The sequence below is a fragment of the Falco biarmicus genome, chromosome 6 (genome assembly GCF_023638135.1).
Source record: "Falco biarmicus isolate bFalBia1 chromosome 6, bFalBia1.pri, whole genome shotgun sequence".
Taxonomy (NCBI): Eukaryota; Metazoa; Chordata; class Aves; order Falconiformes; family Falconidae; genus Falco; species Falco biarmicus.
The window spans coordinates 66,570,308-66,595,994 of record NC_079293.1 but is presented as its reverse complement, the minus strand read 5'-3'; the positions used below and the strand labels follow the sequence as shown (position 1 = coordinate 66,595,994).

Genomic DNA, 25,687 nt, shown 5'->3' with positions numbered 1-25,687 from the left:
GGGTATAAGATATATAATGCACTGTATAAGGCAGAATTGAGATCATGGGAGTCAGAGAAGGGAGTGGCATTCAATTCACCAGTATTGTGGAACAAAAAAAGCATAGTTTTCACAAACGTATCTTTTCTTTTTTTTTCTGCTAGAAAAATAATGTACTTAGAAAGCAACTGAAATATGACTTTTTAAAATAACACTATGAAGAGAAGATTGCTTTTCTTACCTGATTTGATTTTATTACTGTGTTGTAGGTATGTGACTGGTGTAAGCACATAAGACACACAAAAGAGTATCTGGATTTTGGGGACGGGGAAAGAAGGCTTCAGTTCTGCAGTGCAAAATGTCTCAATCAGTACAAAATGGACATTTTCTACAAAGAGACACAGGCCAATCTTCCAGCTGGACTGTGCAGTACATTACATCCTCCAGTCGAAAATAAAGCAGAAGGCACTGGGGTGCAGCTGCTGACTCCAGATTCTTGGAATATACCGCTAGCAGATGCTCGGAGAAAAGCCCCATCCCCAGCGTCTGCAGCTGGCCAAATTCAAGGTCCTGGACCATCAGCGTCTACCACTGCCTCTCCGTCTGACACTGCCAACTGCTCTGTCACTAAAATCCCCACGCCAGTTCCCAAACCTATTCCCATCAGTGAGAATCCAAATATTCCACCAGTTTCTGTCCAGCCACCTGCTAGCATTGTGCCTCCCATTGGTGTCCCACCACGCAGTCCTCCCATGGTGATGACAAACCGTGGGCCAGTTCCTTTGCCCATATTCATGGAACAGCAAATCATGCAGCAAATCCGTCCACCATTTATCCGTGGGCCACCTCACCATGCCTCAAATCCTAACAGCCCTCTGTCAAATCCAATGATTCCTGGAATCGGTCCCCCACCAGGTGGCCCCAGAAGTATGGGTCCCACCTCCAGCCCCATGCACAGGCCAATGCTTTCCCCTCATATCCATCCCCCCACAACACCTACCATGCCTGGGAATCCACCTGGCTTGTTGCCGCCTCCCCCTCCTGGAGCTCCTTTGCCCAGTCTTCCCTTTCCCCCTGTCAGCATGATGCCAAATGGTCCTATGCCTATGCCACAGATGATGAACTTCGGATTGCCATCCCTTGCCCCACTGGTGCCACCCCCGACTCTACTAGTGCCATATCCTGTCATTGTCCCTTTGCCTGTCCCCATCCCCATTCCTATCCCCATCCCTCACATCAATGACTCCAAACCCCCCAACGGCTTCTCCAGCAATGGTGAAAGCTTCATTCCGAGTACCTCCAGCGAGACACCTGGGGCAAAGCCAACCAATAGCTCTTCATCCCCTCGAGAGTCAAAGCAAGGATCATCTAAATCCTCTGACTCATCACCGAGCTGCTCAGGCCAGTCCCTAAATCAAGCTCAAGTGCTTCAGGAGCACAGTAAAAATGAAGTTGTTGACTTGACTATCAGACCTAGTAGTCCAGTGAACAGTAAATTTGGTTTCCCCAGTGTGCTACAGGGTCCACAGGATGGTGTGATAGACCTAACAGTAGGCCACCGGTCTAGGCTGCACAATGTTATCCACAGGGCTTTACATGCCCAAGTGAAAGTTGAACATGAACCTAACAGTGTTGTAAATTTGGCTTTTAGTAGCTCAGACAAAAGGAACTGCAGTGACTGCAGGGACAACTGCAGCCCAGTTGATTCAAAAACATTATCGTGCAGTGATGGAGCTCACTGCTGTCCTGTGTCCTTGGCCTCTGGCACACCGGGCCTGGAAGCTGGTGCAGCGGTGTGCAATGTCATTGTGAATGGCACGAAGAGCACGGAGGGTTCCAAGAACCCGGAGCCGCCCCAGGAGCCAAAAAAGCCCCAACCCCCAGAGGAGCTGGTGGTGAGCGAGCTGGAGTCCGTTAAGGAGAACAACTGCGCATCAAACTGCCACCTCGAGGGAGATGCTGGCAAGAAGACCGGGGAAGAGCCCCTTGCTGGGGGAGACAAACAGGACCCAAACCTTAACAATCCAGCAGATGAGGACCATGCATATGCTTTGCGGATGCTGCCCAAGACAGGTTGCGTGATCCAGCCTGTGCCAAAACCAGCAGAAAAGACTGCTATCGCGCCGTGCATTATCTCAACGCCAATACTCAGCACAGGGCCAGAGGATCTGGAGCCACCATTGAAAAGGAGGTGTCTCCGAATTCGAAATCAGAATAAGTAAAGGTTTGTGTAATCACTACTGCCTTCTGTGTGAATAGAATGAGTATTTTCAGGTATGAGGTCAAACTTCTCCTGTGGATGTGGCCTTTGTGAAACAGAAAGATACCGATTCAAATTTATCAGCACTTTCAGAAAACTGTTGGTATTTGTGTTTTAATATTGTTCTTTGTGTTGTATTGCATCTGTACTTGTCAGTACTCCATCCATCAGCAGCCTCATTACCCTTTTGCTCACAGAACATTTTGTGATGATGCTGGCTGTGAAGTTATTGTGCTGTGTATGTCAGTCAGTGGTTTTCTGCCTAGGATATGGTTTAGGTCTGGGCCATTAATCTGGTTACTTACTCCAGCTGAGTTATGCAGCAACACAAGACTTCATGATGATTGAAATTGCCCTACAGCATAGCATAGAGCAGGATGACCGAGCTGCTTCCCACTAGCTCAGATCCAATTGACTTAATAAATGGTCATCTCCAACCATTTGTTGGTTGATCTCCAGTCTAATGGTCACCTCCAACTTACTTTGGTCTGCCTCCAGACCACACCCTGGCTTTCAGTTGGGTTGTCCTCTGGGAATTGAACCCCCTCTCCCCGAGCCTTCCTTCCTCAGGTATCAATGCTTAGGGACTGCCTGCTGTTTGGGACCTGCCTGCTGTAGTTTATCTCAGACCTGTGCCGTGGAGCTTTACTGTCTTACGTGAGGTATCTGCCTTTGGTGCAGGTCTCCCACCTTAGCAAAGCAGCTGAGGTTTCCCTCAGCCCTGTGGCTGGTATATGTGTGTGGTTCCTGGTAGGGATGCAAAGGAAGGCAGAGATATGGATAAGTCCACCAACAACTGTGACTTGTCCAAGAACAATGCTCCAGAGGGAGACACGCACACACCTTCCCCCCAGCCCTTCATTCCCAGCCTACTGAGTTGCTCCGATAAAACAGTTTCTTTGTAAAACCATTAGTTTAATATATGTCTGTGCTTCAAACCCAAGAAACAAGCAAGAAACAAATGTAATTGCATTTGTTTAGATTCACAAGCATGAAGAGCTTCTTTCAGGAAAAGGGAAAATGGTGGGTGTTGCAAGAAATCTGTTCAGCAGTAAAATACTGACGGTTTGCCGGATGTGGCTTGGTGACATGCCAGATTTCATTACAATCCATGGAATATTCTGTAGTCTCCAGTAAATCCTTGTCCCTGGTAGCACTAATAGTGACTGCAGCGGTGCTTGGCACCTACAGCCATAGATAGCAGCTCACACCATGGAATCTGGGCCATTGCAATATCTCCCTGCTCCATCGGTGCAGGCTAATTGCACCATCAAAGATACAGCAGTATAGTCAAGACTCCCTTTTTCTTTGTTAATGCTGCATTCCCTGTGCTGGCTGCAGTGCCAGAAGCATTACTTCCCTTGATCACAAACAGTATTTATTTACTTTCTTTGGTGGAACAGAACCATTATTCTTTGCTCTCAGCATGTGCTGACACATTTAAAAGACACATTTCTAAGAACAGAGGACAACTGTAACATTCTTGGACTAATAACCAACATGCACAATAACTCAGAAGTCAAATGAATATTTAAAATCTTTATAGGTTGCTAGGTCCTGCTAGTGGGGATCCCCCAACCAACCCCTGAGGTATGGATGTACTGTACATCCATCCCTCTCAGCAGCAAGTTCTTTATTGCAAACGCCAGTGTGCCACCTTTGAAGCCTGCAAGATTGTCTTTTCATAAAGGTACCCATGCTTTCACCTAGAGGTAATGATTTGATCTAGTGAGAAGGCCACTGTTTGACTGCATACCTTTTATTTAATTTTAGGAGAGCCATGGTTACCCTTGTTTTCCCACCTTGTTCAAGCTCCCCGTACCTGTGGTTTGTTTCAAGACAGTGCTAAGACACTTGTACATTTGTGTGCCGACACTGTAGTCAAAAGACAGGCTGCTTCTTAGCATCTGTTTATGCTTGCTTGGACCATCCAGGCTGCAGTAATGCCACCTCTCCGAGGTCACAATCCCAAGAGGGGGTTAGCATCATTCAGAGCTAGTGCCTTAAAACCTCAGAGAGAGTTCTGGCTCCACCAAGTTGTGTATTTTTGCCTGCTGACATTATACATGACATCACTTTATGGATAGTATTTGACAAAGAAAGTGGACAAACTGAACAAGCTATGTTGAAATGACAAGAAGGATGCTTTATCACTCAGTTACTGTCCTCAACTCTTTGTATTCTCTAAATATCAGTAACTGCCACTGTGATTATCCTCAGGAATAACCGTTTTCTGATTCACCAAGAGTTTTATATTCCTTTGTCTCAGTGTAATGGTTGTCTTAGAGGAAAGTTTTCAGGTTGCCAGGCAAGATTAATCTGATCCAATATAGACATCTGGAATGAGGGCACAGCTGAGCTAATTGTCTAAACTCCCTTTAAAATCAACCTAGAGAAGCAGGCACTTCAAAGAGCCAGCTGAGCTCATCCTGAAGTCGAAAACTAAGACAGATCAGACAAATTGTGCCCTAGGAGTGCCTGTTTCTCCCTGCTGTGAGGTAAACTTAGGGTGATTGGCACAGACATAGATTTCCCTTAGACACTGAAGGTTAAGAAGCCCAGCCTAGGTGTCTGCTGTGCCGCTGGGAGTTGTGCAATAGCATAGTATGGCATGGTGTTGGTTATTAGTCAGTCTGTGTTCACCCCCTCCTTCCTCCACAAAAAGAAAAGAAGTAGCCTCTATACAGAAGGGATGTGAGACCAGGGTCCTTGTGTGCTTCAGGGGAAAGAGGATACCCAAAATACTCTGCAGAAATAAACAGCTTGATAACCATCTCATTCCAGTGGGTATCTCAGTGAAATGTGGGTGGGTTTTGAGCCTCTCAAGGCACGCACAAGTGATTTGCGCAGCTCTGATGATTGATTTGAGGTGAGGACTCTCTGGTTTCTTGCAGAGCCCTCCTTTCACTAGTGCTGGTCATAGGCAGTCCAGAGGAGCTAGGGGGGCTGCTTGGATTTCTGGCCTCCCAGCAGTCTATCTGTGAAGACTGTGTAGGGCTCAGAGCCTGCCCATGTCTGTACAGAGGTGATGAGCACAGGGAGCAGAGCAACAGTGCAGCCTCTTGCTCCGCAGCCCTGACCTCCGCCATGCCCGTGTTTCCTCCTGCCTGGGGCTGGGGAAGGGCAGAGGTAAACCCCTGCTCCTTCAGCAGTCTGATTGTGGGGAGGATCCCTCACGAAAGACTCCCAACCTCATAGAAACTCTAATAAAATGCAAAGAGGGTAAGAGCTGCACTAATAATTGTGTTGACTTGTGCCCTCAGAGGTTTGCATCGATTGCATTGGCCACGCTAACCCAGGAGAAGAAAAAGCCCAGAGAACTGTCTTTTTCTCTCTTGCTCCCTGCCTACCCTAATTGGAAAATCTGAACATATTGCCCTGATGTGCAACTTTTCCTGGATTTTATTCCTCATCAAATTGTATGAAAAGAAGGAAATCAGCTAAATGATTTTACGCTAGAATTCTGGACAGACAGATTGAATTCGTGTAATAACAACATGGACTCTCTTAAAAGGAGTCAATGCAAGCGTGACCTTTTCAGGCAAGTTGCCAAACTCTGGATTATTTAATGTACCAGTTACTTGATTATTGAAAGTGCTAATCAGCAACATAATCCTTGATGTTAAAGTTTAGTCTCTCCATCAGGGTGCAGACTGTCAAGCTGTTCAAGCTTGATGCAATTTGAAGAACCAGCAAAAGATGTCTCAGTGCCAAAGTCCTACCATGATAAAGGAATGAAGCTAAGAAGAATATTCTGTTGAGTCTTATTTTTTCAAGTTTGAGCAACGGGAGTTTCTAAAATTAGCAGTGTTAGCATTGTCTGCCTCCATGCTTTATGTCCAGGCGGGATCGGTTTTAACCCTCCAGTTTTGGTGTCAAGGTTTCCTAAAGCAAATAAATGAAAACACTAAGGTCTGCTTGGATTTAACATGACGGTTATGGTAAATTAAATGAGAAAATTAAGTGGCACATGCTACCCTCACAACCAGCTTCTCTGTGTGTGTGTGTGTGTTGCCTAATCCTATTTGGGGGCAGAGAGGTAAGAAAAGGAAGGAGTTTTTCTGCTTGTGTCAGCAGAGTTTCTCCCAGAAATAATCGAAATAGTAGGAGTATGGCCACCTACAGAGCCAACCCGTATGTCCTGGGGTCAGCATCCACTGAGTTATAGGCCCAGACCTCCAGCTATCTAGTCCATACATTGTAGTCGTAAAAATATACAACATGCAGAACGCTCCAGTTCAGAGCAGAAGTAATATATATCCCACTGTGAGCTCCCCTGCCCATTATGGTCCAGCACAAGATTTCCTGCTCTGGTCGGGATTCCTGAGGCAAGGGGCATAGCTATTAACCTCCCTTTTTGCCTTAAGAGTTTTTATCACTCACCTGTCACTGTAGCATCTATCTACCAGCATTTTACCCTGCCCTGCATGCTATGATCAGGACAGATTTTGACCTTAAAGGTATACTTGAAAACAGATTTCTGTATTTAAACACATTTTTATGCTAGTCGTCTTCGTTGACACAGTACTATGGGCCAGAGCCTTAGCTAATTTTGACTGGATTTAGTTCCATTGGTGCTAAACTAATTTAAATCAGCAGAGTAATTGGACTCATACACTTAACACCTACTCTTCTGGTTCAGAAGTTTTCCTTCACCTGGCTTCTTATGAGCCTACAGAAATTTTCCATTTATCCAAAGAGGGAGAGGACAGACTGTTAACACAACAAAGCCTTAAACACATTTCCTTGGAACTGAAACTTCGCCCTTGAGAGCTGCCTGGCTCCAGCAGTGTGATCTTACGTTTCAAAATTGCCTGTGTAGCTTCTCAGATATATTAAATCAGAAAAAGGATTTCCCAGGGAAAAAGAAGGAAAAAAAGAAAGAAAAAAATAGGTCCTCAAAGTGGTGAAGTATGAAATGACATACTTCTAGGGTAGCTTTCAGCTCCCACATGTTGCTGCCGGGGTGTGGGAGCGCTAACTTCCGTCTCAGTGGCAGTAAATAGCAGGCTGGTGGTACGCTGCCGTAGATGACTGCACTCTCTTTGAATCAAAGAAACAAGTGTTGATTTCTGATGGGTTTCTCTTGCTTTCCTATAAAACCTCCTAGGGCATATATTTCAAATATGAAGTCTGATTCTTGAGCCCAATTTAGAAGATAACTACACCTGGTCTGATTTGCAAAGGTAGTGAGCGTCTAGGGCTCTTGGCGAATGAAACAACAGCCAGACCTTCAGCCAGCAAAAACCACCATAACTCAATTGACAGACCAACAGAAATCTGCAGAGCCTGCAGCTCCTGGAGACTGTAGCCTACCAGAAGCTAGGACCACTGACTTCAGAGATCATTTCGATGCTTATGTGCCCTTATTAGTTTTAATTGTCTTGTGAAATGAAAATTATTTGATCTGAAATAAGCATCTAATCCGTGCCATTCTCTAAGGTGGTACAACCCACACTCATATTGAAATGACGAGTTACTTAAAATTCTTTGCCAGGCTTTAAAGACTGACCAGGCACTTTCATACATATAAGGGCTAACACTCCTCTTATATAAGGTGATGCAAAGCAGATTATGCTGCATTCGAAAGTTAAGCGTGAAATGGGTGTAGGGGGAGATTGTAGCTCTCCATCAGCCTGTTCTTGCACTGTCAAGCTACCAAAGTCAGTGGGCAGGGGAAGTTTATGGGGGAAAAAAGCACAACTCATGATTAAATACAGAGTCCCTAACAACGAAGACCATAGTAAAACAGACAGGCACGCTTGTAAAAACATCATCTGAGACAACAATTGCCTTTACATTCAGAGGCTGAGATGCTGGACAGTAAGTGTCTGATTGGCCCTGAAATCTGATAAGGAGCTAAGCACCTAATAGCCTTTGTGAAGCCTGACCCTGAAACAATCACGGCCAACTTCACTGCAGAGTGGTGAGCTCTGAACAACTGTGAGGAGCTTCTAAACTATTGCTCGGTATTACGAGCAGCACCTGAAAGTGGGTCAGAAAGAAGCAAAACACTTTTGAGGACTGTAGTTGTGAAAATGTTGGACATAATTAGCAGTGACCAATAGTTTTTAAGGTAAAATTAAATTCTTGTTAAAAAAGCAGTGGGAGATTCAGGCAAAACAGAAGCAAAGCTGTTTGAGCAAGAAATCACAAGGAAATTGGACTGTGGCAAACAAGCCTTTCTAAAGCCCGTTTTGTTTCCAGATTACCTGCTGAGTCTCTCCTGACTATTTTTAGGTCCCATAGAGCAAAACAGGCAAGTTAAGCACATTCCTGGGTGCTTCCATTAGTCAAGGCCTCACAGCTGAGACCTACTAATTGTTACCTCATTTAAACTATTTTGATAATGAGCTGCATTTCACTCCTGGGACCAGAGGTTGTGTTTGGAAGCATGTGTGATTATCTCGTGAGAGCCGTGAATCGAAGTGACCTCTGACATTTTGCAGAACCCTCAACTATTCAACGTTTGCTTCTACCATGAAAATTACAGCTAATTAAATATCTGGGCTTGATCCTGTGCAGTACTGTGTGCACTCAGTGCTCAGTGCCTCTAATGCCAGTTGAATGCCCTCGGCACATTACAGACCAAGGTCCTGCCTCTGACTCATTTGCATGGCTTTACTTCCCCAGACACGATTTTGGTATTTGAAAAGAATGGTATTTCTGTGCAACATGTGTCTCAATTTGTAATGATATCCTCCTTGCAGCTGGCTTGCTTTTCCAAGTGTTTCTGAAACATTACTGTCTTACATTTGAGCCAACCTACAATAACAAATTATCTACAGGCAAAGAGGCTGAACTGCATTTGTTGAGAGGACACCCCACTCTCTGCTGCACTCCGTCTTCCAGTCCCAGTTTCAGACTTCCAGGCTGTGTACTGTAATCATCTTCTGTAGAAGCACACATTTCCAAACATGAAAAAAAAAAAAAATAATTTAAAAGAATAAGAGTATTAGGGATTGGGTAGTGCAGAGTGAAATAAGTATTGAGTTCCGACCTCTCTGGAAAGATCTGCATCCCATCATTGGCCAATTGATATTGAAACCTATGGTTAGAGCAATTTTCAGCTATTTATTTGGAGCCCACGTGGTTAAATGTAAAACTTTGAGTTGCCTGCTTATGCTTCAAATATTTATAACCTTTCATAAACCACTTGTGCTGCCATTTCTAAGTTGCTTATCCAAAAAGAGGGGAAAAAAAACCTTTCCCACAGGAATTCTCCAATTGAGAGATGCTTGAACACAAGCAGCAAAATAAGATACATGATGAAACCACTGAAAATTTGAATTCTGACCATAAATTTCAAAGGTCGATTAAAATGCCAATTCAGTTTTATTTGAAGCCATTTACCAATTATTGCTGAACTGGTTGTCTTGGTGGTAAAAATATTATTCCTGTTTTCTTGAAGTGGGAGGGGAGGTGGGAAATAGGGAAAATCTAAAACGAGGATTGGGTCCAATGCATGTTGCTCAGTGTCCAGCAGTGCTGGGGATAAGGGAGATCCCCAAGGTGCCTGGCACTGCACTGAGGTCTGTGCCAGGTCTCATCTGCTTGCTCCCTATGTGTTCTAGGTGGATTTTTCCTCTTCCTTCCCCCACAGTATAATCTACCTGACATTTTGGCCACCTGAGCATGCCTCCTTGTTTTTGCATGAGTCTACATCTGCTCTCGCTTAGGCTGAAACGAACCAGGATGGAGGCTGTGAAAACCAGGGAGAAACTCCGTGGGGACAGTGCCAGGCATGCAGCCCTGGATGGTCACAGACAGAGGGGTTGTTTGTGGGAAAATGGGAAAATGTGGATTGCTTCCTGATATGGGATGTTGAAACTTTTCACTAAAAAGATTCAGTGCTGCTTCTGCAAAAGAATATTATTGTTGTTGTTGTTATTGTTGCAGATTGTTGTTATTGTTATTTTGTGGTCCACAGTAGCATTTCAGATTAAAAAGCCAGGCCCAAGTGTAACCCAGGTGAGGATGAGGACTGTCACAGGGAGATATGGGCTGTTGCTCAGCAAGACCCCCATCCCCACCCTTGGTCCTCCTCCACGCTGCTACCCACAGTTATCTGCCTTTTTCTGGCTATTTAGCTGGGTTTACTGGAGAGATCGGCTTGGGAAAGAAAATTGAGAAGCACCTCAGAATAGCCAAAAGACTCGTGGTTTGGGCCCACAGGAGGCTGCTGAAATTCAAGTTGAAGTTTCTATTCTATTCAGACAAAATCAGAGGCTTAAAGAAGGGTTATCACATCGCAGTGGTTGCCTGTTTTCAGGAAAGGAGAGTAGAAACTGTCTGGATTTGGGTTTCCTTCTGTTTGAGTTTTTATGTTTTGATTTTTTTGTTTGTTATTTTTTTGCAAAAAGATCCTTGCAAAGTTTCAGCTTTATCCGAGCGCAGAATGGGAGAATTAGTTGACAATTTGGCAGGGTTTTTTTTTCAAAAGGAAGATCATATCTGCTGTCACATCTGCACATGAAGCATCAGTGGGGCAAGGCAAATTATTTACAGGCCTGCCAAATACACTGGTGCTGCACTAACTGGAGGGCAATGCTGCCTTGTTGTTGTGGAGATACACCCAGTTACCCCAGTATAAAGCAGGCTCTGCTTCAGGCAGGCTCTGTGGGCTGCTTTAGGGGACATGGCCAGAGGCAGTGGGTGCTGCAGCTGAGAGTAGAAGTCCAGAACTGTGGCGGCATTTTCCTCTTTGCATGATTTGTGTACATACCTCAAAATGCAAACTAGAGATCTCCCTGACAGTGGAAGCCTGAAGAGAGACGGTGCCATGGGGCTGGGCTGGAGGGCTGGCTGACATTGGGTTTGTCTTTAGTTCAGATTGAAAGTGAAGGGGATTTTTCATGAACTCACTGAGCAATTGTTCTGTAAAAGGTTAAACCACAAGAAACTTCTTTGAAATGGTGAAGAATTGTATAAAGAAAATATTTAGAGAGGTTCTGGGGAGACTGCTACATTGAAAAGTAGAAAGTGGTATAGGTGGGGAAGGAAGGATGACAGCAGTCGAGAAACTTGACAGCAGCACAGATGCTGGAGTCTAGGAAACAGCCCAAATGTTCAACATAGCCTACAAGACTGGTCTCCTCTGCCTGTCTCCAAAGTTAGTGGATAGAGAGGCTCTTCCCAGGTGCATTTCAGAGCACCAAACACAGTGCCTGCTGTGGAGTACCCCTGGCTGTGGGAAGGAGAATGAGGGCACTGGTCCCCCTAGGTAAAAGTTGATGACCCCCTGCCTCTCCTGTACAAGGAGAGGAAAGGAGAAAGCAGTGTGATTCGGTGGGGAGCTGCTTTCTCAAAAAGCTTGACAGTGGTGGGACCATGAGGAAATGGAAATTTAAAATGCTGCAGCTTGGGTTCCTGGTGGCAGCTGTTTTGCCCAGGAGAAGCCAAACCTGAAGGGGAGAGAAGGTGCCGTGTCCCCTGGGTTTGTGCAGAGCAAAGTTGAGTGGTAAAGTTGCGTTGCTGCTTTGTGGTACCGGGGAAGGTCTGCAGCAGCCCAGGCCTTTTCCCCAAGTATGTGGCTGCTGTCTGCTAAATTTAGGGAATGCTGTTCCCACTGGCTATGAAGATGAGCTGCATGCTTACCCAGACCAAGACTGTACTCTATTTTAGGGGGGGGGGGGGGGGGGGGGGCACTGTCTTTATGGAAGTGTATAATGGAGGGAAGAGACTCCTTTTCCCTGTGCTTTATGCTGTATTCCTACCATGGAGCCTGGGACTGGAACAAAACAGTCAAGAACAGATTGTGCTGTTAGATAGCTGGGGTTTGAACAATTGTCAGCATTTTTGAAAGAGGTAGGAAGGGCTTCATTTCTCTTCAGCAAATTGGCTGCCTGATAAATCCAGGAGTGCAGACCCCACATCTTCTTGCTGATTATCAGGATCTCTTCCACAGTGATGATTCCTTTTCTCCCTCTTTGTAGAGGTGCTTTTCCCTTGAGCCATGCAGGACCACAAAGGAGAGTCTGGAACTGTATTTCCACCGTTTCCTTCCTACATGACAAGGGCATGGTGACATACATGCCTGTTCCTAAGTTCACTAGCTAGTTTCAGGGTTCAGTTTAACATACATGGAATTATTTTAGCGAGAGATGGTACTAAATGTACCAGCAAGGGGTTGAACATAGATGTAAACTGATGAAACTTCCCTAAAGGCTTTTCTAGCAATAGATGCAGAGAAGCAGGAGTCAGTCCACAACAGACCTTCTGCTTTCCAGTTCATGTTTCTTTGTCAAGGTCCTTCCCTCAGTACAAGGTGACTGGATGTGATTGCAAGCATGATCTCTGGTGCATCCTTGAAACAAGTCAGTCACAGAATTTGGGGTGACTAAGCTGTCCCTACGACTTCTTCTGCCTAGGCATAAAAGGAGAGCAAATCCCAAGCCTCTTCCCCAATGCATCCCTTAAAGTCACAATGTCTGCTCACATTACAGCTCACGTTTCACTAGTTGGGAGAACCTGAGTTGCATATCTGACCCAAAGCTGAGAAGGATCCATAGCTTAGAAGATCAGAGCAGAAGGTAAACACCACCTTTGAAATCAAAGGTTAGTGCTTAAGGACCCTGCTTGTTATCCCATTCGTGCTAAAGGCCGCCTCTGACTCTTGCTATGTGGCATCCTTTCAGTTAGCTCATGGAAAGATAAATCATCAAGTATTCAAAGGGGAAGGTTTTAATGAAGAAGCTTGAACTGCTTTAAGAATTGCTAAAAAAAAAATAATAACAATTTACAGAACTATTACAAGTAACAGATGATTCCAGAGAGTGTTTCCAGGGCTGAGCTTGCTCCCATGCTGACTTTAGCTGCACTCTTGTGGTTTAGCTTCAGAGCAGTTTCCCTGAGAAAATAATTGCAGTGCCTTTACTCTAGGGCCATGCATGTCCCAGATGAACTAGGCCTCTTTTAGCACATCAGCATTCATTGTGTCTGGGTGAATTAAGTGCTGTGCTAAATGATGGAAACTCTGCCATGCCAGCCCACATGAACAGTCCCTTCAGCCTTCCCCACCCAGTCTCCACTTTTTTCTGAACAATAAGATGTGAATCTGGAGACAAATGTTCAGTGGAGAGCAGAACTGGGGGGAAGCAACCATGGAAAAAACTAGGGGGGGTGGGGGTGTGTCCATGTGCACGCATGTGTCCAAAAGCATGTCAATGTCATGGGCCCTCTGAGGAGGTGGGACATGACTGGGGAGGGCACTGGGCAGAAGCAGCTCTTTCTGGCAGCTGTCACTGCCAGCAGGAGCGTGCTGCCAGTGTGGCAGTGTGGGAGCGGGCACGCAGGTCTGGGTGCTTGGGTGTGCTGTAGGTCTGCAGCAGCGCTGGGGAAGGGTGGGCTAGCTGTAGGAAAGGAGGAGGGAAGCTCACTGGGGAGGCTTTGCCCCAGCTGCCAAACTGTCCTGCCAGGCTCTAACTGTGTTGTTCCAAGCAAGGATTTAAATCCTCACGTGTCAGGGCATAAACCAAAGAGGAAGCCCAGTGTCGGTGCAGGCTGTTTCATTGCTGCCCGTTGCTCAGGTTATGACTAACAGCCACAGAGGTGCAGCTCTCGCCTGCTGTCCAGGGGAGTGCTGCATCACTGTCTGAGCCCACGCAGACGAGCCTCCAAGTTACCTGCTTGAGCTGGGTCATCATCCAGTTATTCACATTTTCCTTCCCCACCCCTTGCATTGACAGTAGGGCAGAAATAAGCCTTCCTACTTGTCTTTCTGTCATCTTTTCCATGCTGCCTCCTGGGGTTGGAACTACAGCCTGCCTTTGACTTCTAGGTGGTCTTCCAACCCAGGATCAGCCCAGCCCTGCTTAGCTTTGGGAAGCAGGCAAAACACAGTGTGCTTACCTCAGTGCAAAAAAGCTCAACACCATGGCTTTATGCTTACAAAAATTCTTCTTATGTGGCTCATTTTTTTTTTTTTTGCAATTTTTTTATCTGATAAGCAATATTTGATGTGTGTTGAAGGCAAGATCATCTGGGGTGAAGAGCATATGTTGCTCTCCTAAAAGTGTTTTGTTTTGAGGGGGAGATATAAATAGATGACTTTATTGTACTGGCCATGCACGCTAGTGTTGGCATGAGGTGTATAACATCTAACTATGAAGTGGTGATGACTAGTGTGCTCTCATTTCTTTATAAAACTTTGCATGCTATGCCTGATGTGGATTTTTATTCTGTCACTTGATCACTACAGAGATGCATTTATCAAACACAATTCCTGGCATATGAGCAAATCAACAAGGAAGGCCCTTCTCTCCCATCTGCACACCCTGTTGCACTGGGCCGGTCTGCAGTAGGGGAAAATAGGCAGGACTTAGAAAGCTAGCTGACTGCTTCATGCAGAAAACATCAAGAGCTAGTGAACTTCTTTATGTCCTCCCTCCCAAATCACTTATCACTCTATGCTATGCCATGCCATTTGAGACTGATTAGTGAGGGATGGAAATTCGTTTCCGTTGATGTATGGAAAGAGAGGAGCAGGCAAAATACCTAAAGTGCAGAGTGAGGTTTCATGCAGACATTACAGGTTTTATTTTCTCTGCTTCCCTTTTTAGTTAAACTCAGAGCAAGATTTCAAGCCAAAAAGTGACAGAAAGCAGTTGTGTACTTTATGGGGAGTACTTTGTAGGTGGATACGTCCCAGCTCTCAGTCTAGTTCTTGTCCACAGCTCTCTGTACACACAAAGCTGCTCATCCTGCTGGGCACACTGCCTGAAAGCCCAAATGTTACTCCTTATTCTAGATACAGTGGTCTCTGTGCTCGGGGAGTTTATGCTGGTCAACATACTCAATGTGCCTTCCAGTCTCTGCCTTGGGAAGGGTGGAGTTTTGGCAGGAGGATACAAGCACAGTGATGAGAGGGATCACAGAGGAGCTGGCGTGAAGGGAAGATCATGGAGCAGACTGAGAAGGAACATGTGCCCCAGCACCAAAATTAAGGCTGATAAGTACTTCAGAGTTTCAGTCTGAATCTTTAGGGGACAGCAGATCCCATCCAAGGAGACGGAGTCCAAAGCACACCATGGAGAGGGAGAGGACAGTCCCTGCTGGACAGTCTACATGGTCAACTGATAAGGGAAGCAGAAGCCTGCGAGGCAAAGATGTATCACCCAGTAGCCCCTAGATTAACTCAAGCATCAGAAGCTTATCACCACTGGGGTGGTGTTAGTTGCATTAGATTGATGAGAAAGTGATTTGGGTTTTCAAAAATGTAATTCCAAAGATTTTCATGAACTTGGCCTTCACCACTGGAAAAGCTCACCTTATTTTATGGGAGCTATCATGCAGCTTTCTGAAGGCCTCAGATTAATAGAACTATGTTTGCTCCAGTATTGTTCACCAGTCAAGGCACTGGTGGACTTCAGAAGGGGCTTGCCTAAATAAGTCCTGTGGGATACATCCCTTTTGTGTTCTAAAAAATGAGAAAAGAAAGAAAAGCAGTCAGAATGTCTGATCAGGTAACAGGACCTGGAAATGAGGACCAGGATAGAAAAAGGGAACAACTGGGAAGTTAAATTATTTGCCTGATTCTATGATTTGCTTTAGCAAGATCTGGAGGGGTTTGTTCTCATGTCACACATGGTCCAGGGAAAAGTATGTGTTCAACACTGAAGATATCAGCTCTTGGTAGCAGTTTCCCTCAGGGAGAGTAATGCCTAGTTCTGCTTTGGGTCCTAAAATGCCTTTATTTGAATTCTGTTTGTCATGCTAGGCAGTGTCAGTCCCCATGCTCTGCTGGTTGTGACCGCCTGGCTCTGTAGCTGCTATGGTGCTGGTACAAGACTATTTGCAGGCCATCCCAAGAGAGTATCAAGGAGGTTGTGAGGGACTCCAGCCTGACCTCCCTCACTGCAGTTCAGTTTTGTTGTGTTGAGCATACATCTCTCTTTTGTATGACTACAAATCTGAGGAAGGACCAAGAGGGGCATCTTTATTTTGCATGTGTAGTACAGAGAGTACCTACAGGCTTAGGTCTGTTAGTGGGAGAGGCGTATTTTCATGGGATTGGAGCTCTCTCTGGATACTGTCCCAGTTTTTCCGTGAGACCGATAAGCCCTGCGGAGCTGCACACCAGCCCATGCAGTGAGATGTCTCTGGGGAGCCCTGGCACATGCGCTACTCCCTGTCCTATCTCCATCCCACATGCTGGAGAATCTTGGCCCAAATGCTTCTCCTTCTCTGACTCCACTTTCCCACCTGTGCCATGCAGAGAGCAATACACCCCAGCTCTGTGAAGCACACTGAGATCAAGGGGTGAAGGGTGCTGTGTAATTGCAAAGTATTATTATTCACCTGTGCTCTTGTAGGATGAAAGGCGCTCTATGGAACCCAGAGAATGAACTATTATTGTATTGATTTCCAGCTTTTTATCACAGGAATTCCTCCGTCTTCCTCCCCAGAAACCTCGGAGGGTGCATGTACCAACGGCCCTTGCGGCAGGAGGCCAAAGCGGTGTGCTCGTGTCTCATGCCCGCTGCCCACCCAGCATGAGGCTGTGCGTGATGCAAGCTCAGGCAGTGCCCAGCCCACCTGTGACGAGCCTCCCACCACTCGCCCTGACCACCTCTGCTTGTCTGCTTTGCAGGAACACGCGCCAACAGGGTACCTTGCATGGAGAAAGGGAGCAGAGCAAATCACGTCACTCCACCGAATGACACCAGCTGGTCCGCTCACCACACACTCTGGCTAAAAGTCCAGCAAAGAAAGCAGCTTCCCATCACGAAGCCCCTCCAAGGAAGCCTCGGTTCCATGGGTGCCTTTGACCCAGAAGACAGCACATCATGGACCCACACAGTGTGCTCAGCATTCCTGCGACCACCCCTCTTCTCCTCCAAGGAACACTTTTTCCTCTTGGTTTCTTGCTGGGGGGGATTTTTCGCCCTGGTTTCAAAAACCACACGGACCAACATAGGTACTTTTCCCTTTCTGACTTCAAAGTTCAGATATTTGAGACTGGACAATGATACGTTTTTGGGTTTTTTTTATTATTATTTTTTTTTCCTTTGAAAAACTGCTGTGGTTTTGCTGCTACACTAAGAATCGTGATTTGCATTGTATGGTTTTGGACCTATTCAAGTTTTGATGGGGGAAAGGGGTAATACTGGAGTAGCAACGCTTCAGAGTCATCTCTGTCCTACCCATGATGCACTTTTAAATGAAGAGTTAGAATATTTTATTGGCTAATATACTTTCCTTGTTATTTTTACAAAGGCCACCTTTATCCTTTCTAATGCCATATTTTCAGTGTTACACTTTTATGGCTTTTAATTTTTGATTTGACAGATGTAAGAAGCAGCATGAATAGTTTATACTGTGGTTTTTCAGAGACTGAATGCCAAGAGAACTCAGTAAATGTTTATTCTTCTCAGCTTTCTCTTTAAATTCCCCTAAATAGCGCCCCATTTGGGAACAGAGCAAGAGTGTTGAACTAAAGACCAAAATTCCCTCAAGGTGTAAAATAATCTGAGGGGAATATTTGCTGGGCGTCACAAAAGACTTGGATGAAATTTCAACCCTGATGGTTTTCAGTGATCCAGGAAGGCAGTGAGACAATCTCTCCATATGCATAGCCCTTTCATGATAATTAGAATGGTATGGACAAACCAATGAAAACAAGGGTAAAGTGAGAAAGATCCCCCATGATTCTGTTTCACTGTTTGCTTTCTCCTGTCATGGTTAAGAGAAATGTGCAATTCGATCCTCAATCAGTGGGTGGAGGATAACAGGGTAGAATTTACTTGTGTGCACTTGTACAGTTGTAGCCAAGAGTCCAAAAGTACACTAGAGCATGTTATACTGGCACTGAATTGGTAAGAGAGTCGTGGAGTATCCCATTCTGACAAATACACAAAAAAAAAAAAAAAAAAAAAAAAAAAAAGAAAAGGAAAAACCCACAAAAAACCCACAAAAAAATAAAAAAGTAAAAAAAAGTAAAAAAAAATTTCAGATCACCTTGTGATTCAGTGTAACTGTTTACTAACTCGAATAAAGCAATTGTTCACTCTTGAGTGTTCAGAGTACACCTTTTCTATAAGGCTGCTGCGGGGAAGTGAGGAACAGTTTGCAGGAGCAGTGTCTCTGACTGTGTCAGCGGTGTTGGGAGCAGGGTAGCAGAGTCGGTTGAACCAGAGCCTTGTAGTGATGGTGCACTATGAGCACTATGTATATACTGTATTTCTATATTTTCCTTTGTACAGATTCACTTAAGTCAAGCTACTGTTTTACAGGTGCTCCTTATTTATTAGAGCTGTGAAAGCTTGGAAAACACACCGGGCGAGTGAGCTCGCTTTTTAAAAAAAAAAAAAAAAAAAAAACCAACAAAAAAAAAAGGGGGGTGGGGTGGGGAATCCAACAACTCCTGAGTTTAGGGAGAGAGCTCAAAGAGATACTGATGAAACATCTTCAAGAGAGCAAGAATCTGAAGCACCCTCAGTGTGCTATGCTTTCCTTTTGGGCTTGCAACACTTTTCTCTCTCCCTGACTGGTGTCAGATTTATTAAAACAAAATAAATCTCCAAGAAAAAAAATGCACTTAAATGTGCTGTTGTTTTATTATTATTTTTTCCTTTTTGTGCATGCGGTTATTCATTCCTCTACATGCCTGGTCACAGACCAAACAAAACTCAGTCTGAAGTCTCGGAAAAATATGTATAAGTGTTCTTGAAGGCTGTATCTATGTCCCTTCCATTTTCATGTCTCCCTTGCCACTTCTCACTTTCTGCAGTGTTTAAGGCATGGAAGGGGGGGGAACCCCACAGTTAGAACAGTGCAGAGTTAGGTCTTGGTCTTAGAGGAGAGCCCTGGATGGATGCACTGACTGCAGCAGCTTCATTCATTTCAAGGGGATCTGTGCAAGCTGTTTGCTCCTGCTGCATTTGGGGCTGTGTATGGAGCGTGTTCCGCCTGCTTTTTCTAAGGATGGGGTTTTTCTATGCATTAATTCTCCCCTTGAAATCAAGCCTAGGTTCTTCAAAGTACCAAACTCTTCCCAAATGCCCCCAAACGCTGCAACAGCAACAGATTTGCAGGCCCCGAGCTATCTCGCAAAATAGCATTTGCTTCCCAGCTCTTGGCCAGCACAGCCAGCACTGCTGATGGAGGGGTTTGAATGTCCGGTGAGCTCTGTAACTATTTGACTGATTTCATTAACCAGCCATGTAAGGCAAACAACAACAGGATAAGCATGCCTGCTTGGAAGGGCACATAGAGCAAAGCTTGTCTCCCTAGTAAACAGCTTGCTGCATCTCTATTTATTCATCTGAACTTGGCTGTAAAATGAAGGCCGTGTGTATTGATTTTTCTTTTGTCAGTGGTCCAGAATTGTTAGCACACATTTTCACTCTTCTGAAAAACAACAGACTCTTTAGAGAAATCTTTCTCTCTTGTGAACTGCTTTTTCCAGAAATGGAATCAGCTTGTCAAAAATCATCAGGACAGCAGAGGTAGAGAAAGCGATCTAGGCTGGAGCTGGCTTCACACATTTCCAATGATCAGAAACTTACCTTAGCTTTCCTGAAAATTTGCCCGCCTTACACTTTCTTAACAACTTACCCTAAAACTCAGAATCTGAACAACTGCTTTGGACAGTTGAATCAGTTCATTGTTTGCTATTTTAAAAATACCTCCAGCTGCATATCTGGGAAGAAATATCCAAGTACACATAAACCTTCAGTAAAATGTAGACCAAATGGTACGATACATTATGCAAAAGAAACCTGCTTTAATTTTGAAGCCAAATCTATCCCTTGTACGATGCCAACAAAACGAACGGAATTACACAAAGGATGTAAGAAGGTCCTTTGCAATTAATCGGAACCCAGCAAAGGCTTGCAGAATGGTGCTTGCTCACTGCTGACATTATTTATTATGCACTAAGACCTAATAGTCAAGCCAAGCTCTTTCCTGGATAACTCACCGTCAAGGAGCCAGACAAAGAAAATCCTGATGCACTGGGAGATACAGGGGAAGGTTCTTGTATGCAACAGCAATTGCTTCAGCTCTTGCACACGTACGGTTTTGAGATGCTGAGGCTGTCTTCACGAGCAGAGAGAGGCAGCTTTGCTTCAGGTCTCTAAGCAGCCAGCCCTGCGTGCTTCCCTTCGCACTGCCAGGGCAAAGGGGGAGTTTGCTGTGATCGAGATGCATGGGTCCTTCTGCTGGCACTGAATTTTTGCTGTCCGCAAGAATTTTACCCTTGCAATAAGAGGGGGTCTGCCTGCTGCAAACACTCTGCATTAATTTCCTCCTCTGTTGTCTTAGATGATTTTGAGGACTTCATTTTTTTCAGAACTACCACACACATCAGTATTTGAGTGGCCCAATTCTGTGAATAAGAAGGTCCCTCAAAATGAAAACATTTCATGCTTTTTCTGTGCTAAATGATAGAAATAAATTTGCTTTGTTCAAATAAGCGCTGTGCGCCAAATTTGCAAGGATGCTTATCCAAGTGAGATATCCCATTCTGAGGTCCATATTTGGACACCCAAATCAACACTCAGCCAAACACATGCATGAGGCATTTCAGTGCCATTTGGAGTGTCCATATATAGAACTGGATGCCCTAACTTCATTGCCTTTGTTTTAAAAATAGGCCTGGAATATGTAAAGGCATCATTTAATAACAACTATGACAAACATTCTGTGCTCAAACTAAGAACAAATTTGCTGGTGCTGGTACAGGTTGATTCCCCTGGAATCGCTCTGGATTTGCAGAGGTATAACTCAGAAAAGAAATGGTCCCTTAAGTTGCTTTGCCTTCCACTCCCACCCAAAGCTGACTTGTTGTTTGGGATGTGTGAGTTAGGGAAGGTGGTACTCGGGCGGTATCCACACGCATACAGCAGCCAGGAACTGAGCTGAACCTGTTTCGTATTGAATGTAATTGCTCACGTCTTGAAATGGGTAGAACAGCTTTACATAGGCTTGCACACATTTTACTTGTCGTTTATGTGGTACTGGGCAAAGAAATGCAATGTTACCCTGAGGAACACTAGGGTATTTTCCACAAAGCATAGGATGCACCAGCAAATGACGTAGGGCTGTGAAAAACACAGCTGAACAGCAGCTCCTGGCTGTTTTCTTCCATCAATGGCATGAGCACAGCCCCTCGGAGGCGCACAGGATACCAGCTGCAGGGCACTGCAGCACCTCCAAGGGAAATGGGCTCTCTGGCGCATGGGTGCTCGTCAGCCCGTCACGTTGGCAGTCAAGAACTGTTGGGACCTGAACTTCTGTGACACAGTGAGGAACTGACCCAGCCCCAAGGCAAAAAAAAAAGAGTAATTTCGGCTGCTGACAGTCTCTTTTCTCAAAGATGTTCCCTGGTATCTAAAGCATCACCTGTCTTCTGCAGCAGGAGAGTGTCCCAGCCACCTCATCCGCTGCCCTGCTGAAACAGTTTTCCAAGGACATGTAAGGCACAGAGAGGCAGCCAGGTGCACTGACCAGGGCCTTTCCTTACAAATAATGCAAGCATCTAAAAGTTGCGTGTCCCTACACCAAATGCCCAGGCACCTGGCTGTCATGGGAGAAGGGTCAGCCTCGCCTGCACCTCCTGCGCGGGGTCGTTGGCATCCGGGCAGCCCACGCTGCAGGTGGGACGCTGCCCAGGCAGGGAAGGCAAGTTTGGTTATTATTAGCCGGTAAGATAGCTGAGGACAGAGATGTGTGGCGATTCCCACCTCTCGGCAGGCCTATTTTTCTCTGAAGGACTTTGCTGGACATATTTAGTAAAAGGAAAAGCTTTGAGGAAGAAGTAACACTGACGCCTTTTCCAGGAAAGCATTGTGGTCAGGGGGCTTGCTGGAGGGACTGGAGACTTGGCTTCGCTCCCCTTCTTCAGCTGAAGGCATCAAGTCCACACAGGCCCACACAAAACAAGTTGTAGAGAGAGTCTGTCATCCCTTCCCGTGTCCCAGGCCAGGATCAGTGAGGCATAGTCTCTCCTGGCCCGCCCACTGGGACACAAGCTACGCCAAGAAAGGCAGGAGAGGTGCTCTTCACTCCTCATGGAAGAGACGTGAATGCAACATCGGCAGGGCTGGGAAGAGGGAGCACAGCCTTCCTGTTCGTGCCTGAGGCTCTCTCCTGGAACCAGGAAGCCTGCTTCTGCTCCCAGAACTGCTTCAGTTGCTAGCGTGGTCTTTGGCGTGACAGGCGCTATGTGAAACGCAATGTTCGGGGGGGGGGACATGATCGGGAGCAGCCTGCTACTCAGCTCGCAGGTATCTTTCTAAGCGTAAGTCCAAGCAGGCGCCCAGGCACTGAAGCACAGCTGGATGCTGGGGAAAGCTGGCTGCCTCCCGCGAGAGAGGTCGGGCAAGATGATTTACAGGCAGGGTCAGGTAAAGGAGCTGACACAAACGGGTCAGAGAGGACGGGTGCCAGCCCACAGGCTTATTGTCGGTTGACATCCAGGGAATGGGGCGGGAAGGGGCGGGGGGGAGCGTGAGTCGAATTCCTTAATAATGTGAATTATAAAATCATTTCCTGTGTTAGGGGTTAGGAAAGAGAGCGAAGGACCCGGAGATCTTCCAAACAGAAAACAGCTTTTGTTAAGGCTTTTGGCCTAAGGAGTTGGGGGGTGGGGGGGTGGGGGTGAGGGGGTGAGGGGGGAGGGAAAGTGCTGGCACATTTTTGGCTGGAAGCCTCAGACAACATATTTTTTATTCTAATCTTTATTTTTCAAAATAAAATCATGGCAAGGCAGCAACAAAGGGGGGGAAGAGGGTCAAATTAGGGGGAACAGTACCCAAGTATTTCCCCCTTCTTTCTGTCCTTGCCATTAAACACACAGGGTCTCCTTTATTATATACAGTAGCGGGATTAAGCCAGCAGCCCAAAGGCTAGGAATGCAACGAGATACTTTTCATACTTATTGATCCCTTTTTTTTAGGGGGATTGTTTTCATGAAAGTTTAATTCACCTTTTTTAGCTTTTGAGTCTAACTGCCACACATTTTATCCCGCTTCTTTGTGAAATGCTAAATCCATCGGTAGGTTTTAGTTTTCCTGGTGTAACTTTTCAGAAACTGTATATCTACATAGCAACCCCACTGCAGGCAGCTTATGTCACGGTATCACATGTCAGAAAGATGAAAAGAACTCCAAATCTGAGCTGCTCCGCAAACTTATGTCCCCCGTTCTTGGACATATATCTTCTGTACTTAATATAAGTGTCAGGAAGGCAATTTCAAGGCCAGAGAAGTGCAAAGTTTTATCTGGGAGATGACTAAAAAAAAAAAAAAAAAAAAAGACATATGACCTCAGTACAGCCTTGTGCGGACAATCAAATGAGAAACAAAGATTGTCTTTTTCCTCCTCTCCCAACTCCCCCCCGCCCCCCGGCCCCCAGCTCCCCATGTCCCTGTTGTCTGCTTCCAACTGCAACTTGAGCCTGGATCCCGAGCCCGGTGTCCAGATTAGAGATTGTTGACTCAGATTTAGTGGTGAAACTTGAGCCAGGCCCTGTTGATGGCATAGCCTTGAAGGAGCAGGTTTACTTCAAGCCAAAAGAGAGATTACATGTCAGACGAGAGCCTGCCTTTTCTTTATCACAAACTTCCTGATCTCCCTGTGTTTTAATAGTGAGTGTGTGTGTGTCCCACCGTGTGCCCACTTGCAATTCCTTCTATAGGGTGTCATAAATCAGGAAATTAGCAAGTGTGTAGCTGCCCTTTGCCACAGGCAGAGACAATGAGCTTGCTGTGTTTTTTAACCAGTGGGTAGCACTTAACATAATCAATGGAGAGCTACGTGCAGAAAGGATGAAAAATTGGGTCTCGGTCTGACCACTTACAGGGTATTTCTCATCACCCAGGCAAGCTGCTTTTATGAGAATATGACATGCCCTGGAAGCTTGCTCTCCATTTTGCAGGAGAGTCATTAAAAGAAATCATTACATGTTTTTTTTTGTTCCTTGGCACACACGCTGCTTTTCCTTGGCTTCTGATTTCATCCATCTTTCAGGCGCTTCGTGCCTTTAGTAATTTATGTGCAAGATTTTTCCAAACCTCCAAATGTTTTTCCATTTGGCAAACTGTGGAAGCCTCCACAGAATGTAACTGTAGAGTTTTCTTGTACTGCAAAACATGAGCCCTGTTAGCACAAAGATGCATCTAATGCTTGTAATCCTGTACATAAAAGCTATAAATTCATATAAGACAATCAAAGGCATCGTTCCTTCTTGTAAGTCTTTACCAGTCTCATTGCTGTAACCCCTTACTTGATACACAAAAAGAGAATTTCTCCACAAGCATTGTTGTTTTCTTTAACTATAGTTTTTGGAAGCTTTACGGTACCATATGGAGAACTATTTTATTCTGCTGCTGGTAGCTTTCTCAATACTGGCTATAAATTAGATAATTTTCCTTGTGTCTGATAGCCACATGCTATCAGTCAGACACATTTGCTCTCACAGGAAAATCCAGGAGAATTTGATAGAAAGTGAAACCTTCCACTATATAGAATTTAATGGAAAATTTTATTCCCTACTCTAACACTTACAATGGCTGATTAAAAAAAAAAAAAATATCATATCTTTCACTCTCTGTTAAGTTCACGGGTTTGTAGACTGTTTTTTACAGAAGTCTCCTCACCTTGCTCCTGTCCAGCCCTCGTTCTTCTGAGAGGGACACGTGCCAGCGGATACTCTGACTGGGTTTTCCAAGGGCTCCCAAAGGGTATCATCGGATGCTCATATGCATTTTGGGGAGACTTAAGGAGGTTGCCCAGCAGGATGAGTATGGGCTCAAGAAGCAGTTAGGTTGCTGTGAGTTGCAATCTGGGCTGCTGGGGCTTTTTTCATGAATGCAAACCCAAGAGGAGATTCATTAAATGCTTTTTATAATGCAGTCCAGTGAGTGACATCCCCGAAATGGCAGGGCACGTAACCATGAGAAAAGAGCTCTCTCTCTGGCCATCCGTGCTCATGGGAAATTACCAGGCATTGAGGAACAGCAACAGTATCTTTGCTTGTATTTGTTTATTTTCAAAACCCCTAAGTAGTTTACAAGGTTGTACTATAAAATACTTCCATTTGTTGGAAGTCCCAACTGGACTAAGTTCCTGAACAAAGAGTCTGTTTTGCAGCAGAAATGGGTCCAGATCAAGCCTAACGTATTATTTACACAGAGTTGTGCTCCGTCGCTCCTTCTCAGCGTGTACTGCCCTGCTTGCCCTGGAAATAAATGCTCAGTGAGGCTATAGAATAACTGGTGGGCTAAGTCGCTTCGACAGTTCTTCACCCAAACTCCTGCATCTAAAGCAAGTTTACACGGAAAGAACTATGCATGTTTCACATAAGAAAGGCCAGATCTGTTGTCAGCTAGTGCAAATCCAATGATGCCTTCAGAACCAGACCCGATCTACCCTGACACAGGAGAGAGGTGAATCGGAGCAGTGGCAGGGACTTCATTTATAAATAAAAGAGGGCTAACACTGAGAG

At 45.3% G+C, this 25,687-nt stretch overlaps 1 protein-coding gene across 4 annotated transcripts in view; it reads left to right on the top strand.

Moving 5' to 3' along the window:
• The window catches only part of SOBP (sine oculis binding protein homolog), a 118,973-nt gene extending 100,725 nt beyond the window's left edge, over positions 1–18,248 (top strand). For 3 of the 4 annotated variants that reach the window (XM_056343678.1, XM_056343677.1, XM_056343675.1), the window contains 2 exons: positions 249–2,203; positions 16,830–18,248. In XM_056343678.1, the coding sequence (XP_056199653.1) occupies positions 249–2,201 (1,953 nt within the window). In that variant the 3' untranslated portion in view covers positions 2,202–2,203; positions 16,830–18,248. Of the gene's footprint in view, positions 1–248; positions 2,204–16,607 lie in introns of all 4 variants that reach the window. The other variant, XM_056343676.1, reaches the window with a different exon arrangement.
• The last annotated feature ends 7,439 nt before the right edge of the window (positions 18,249–25,687 follow it).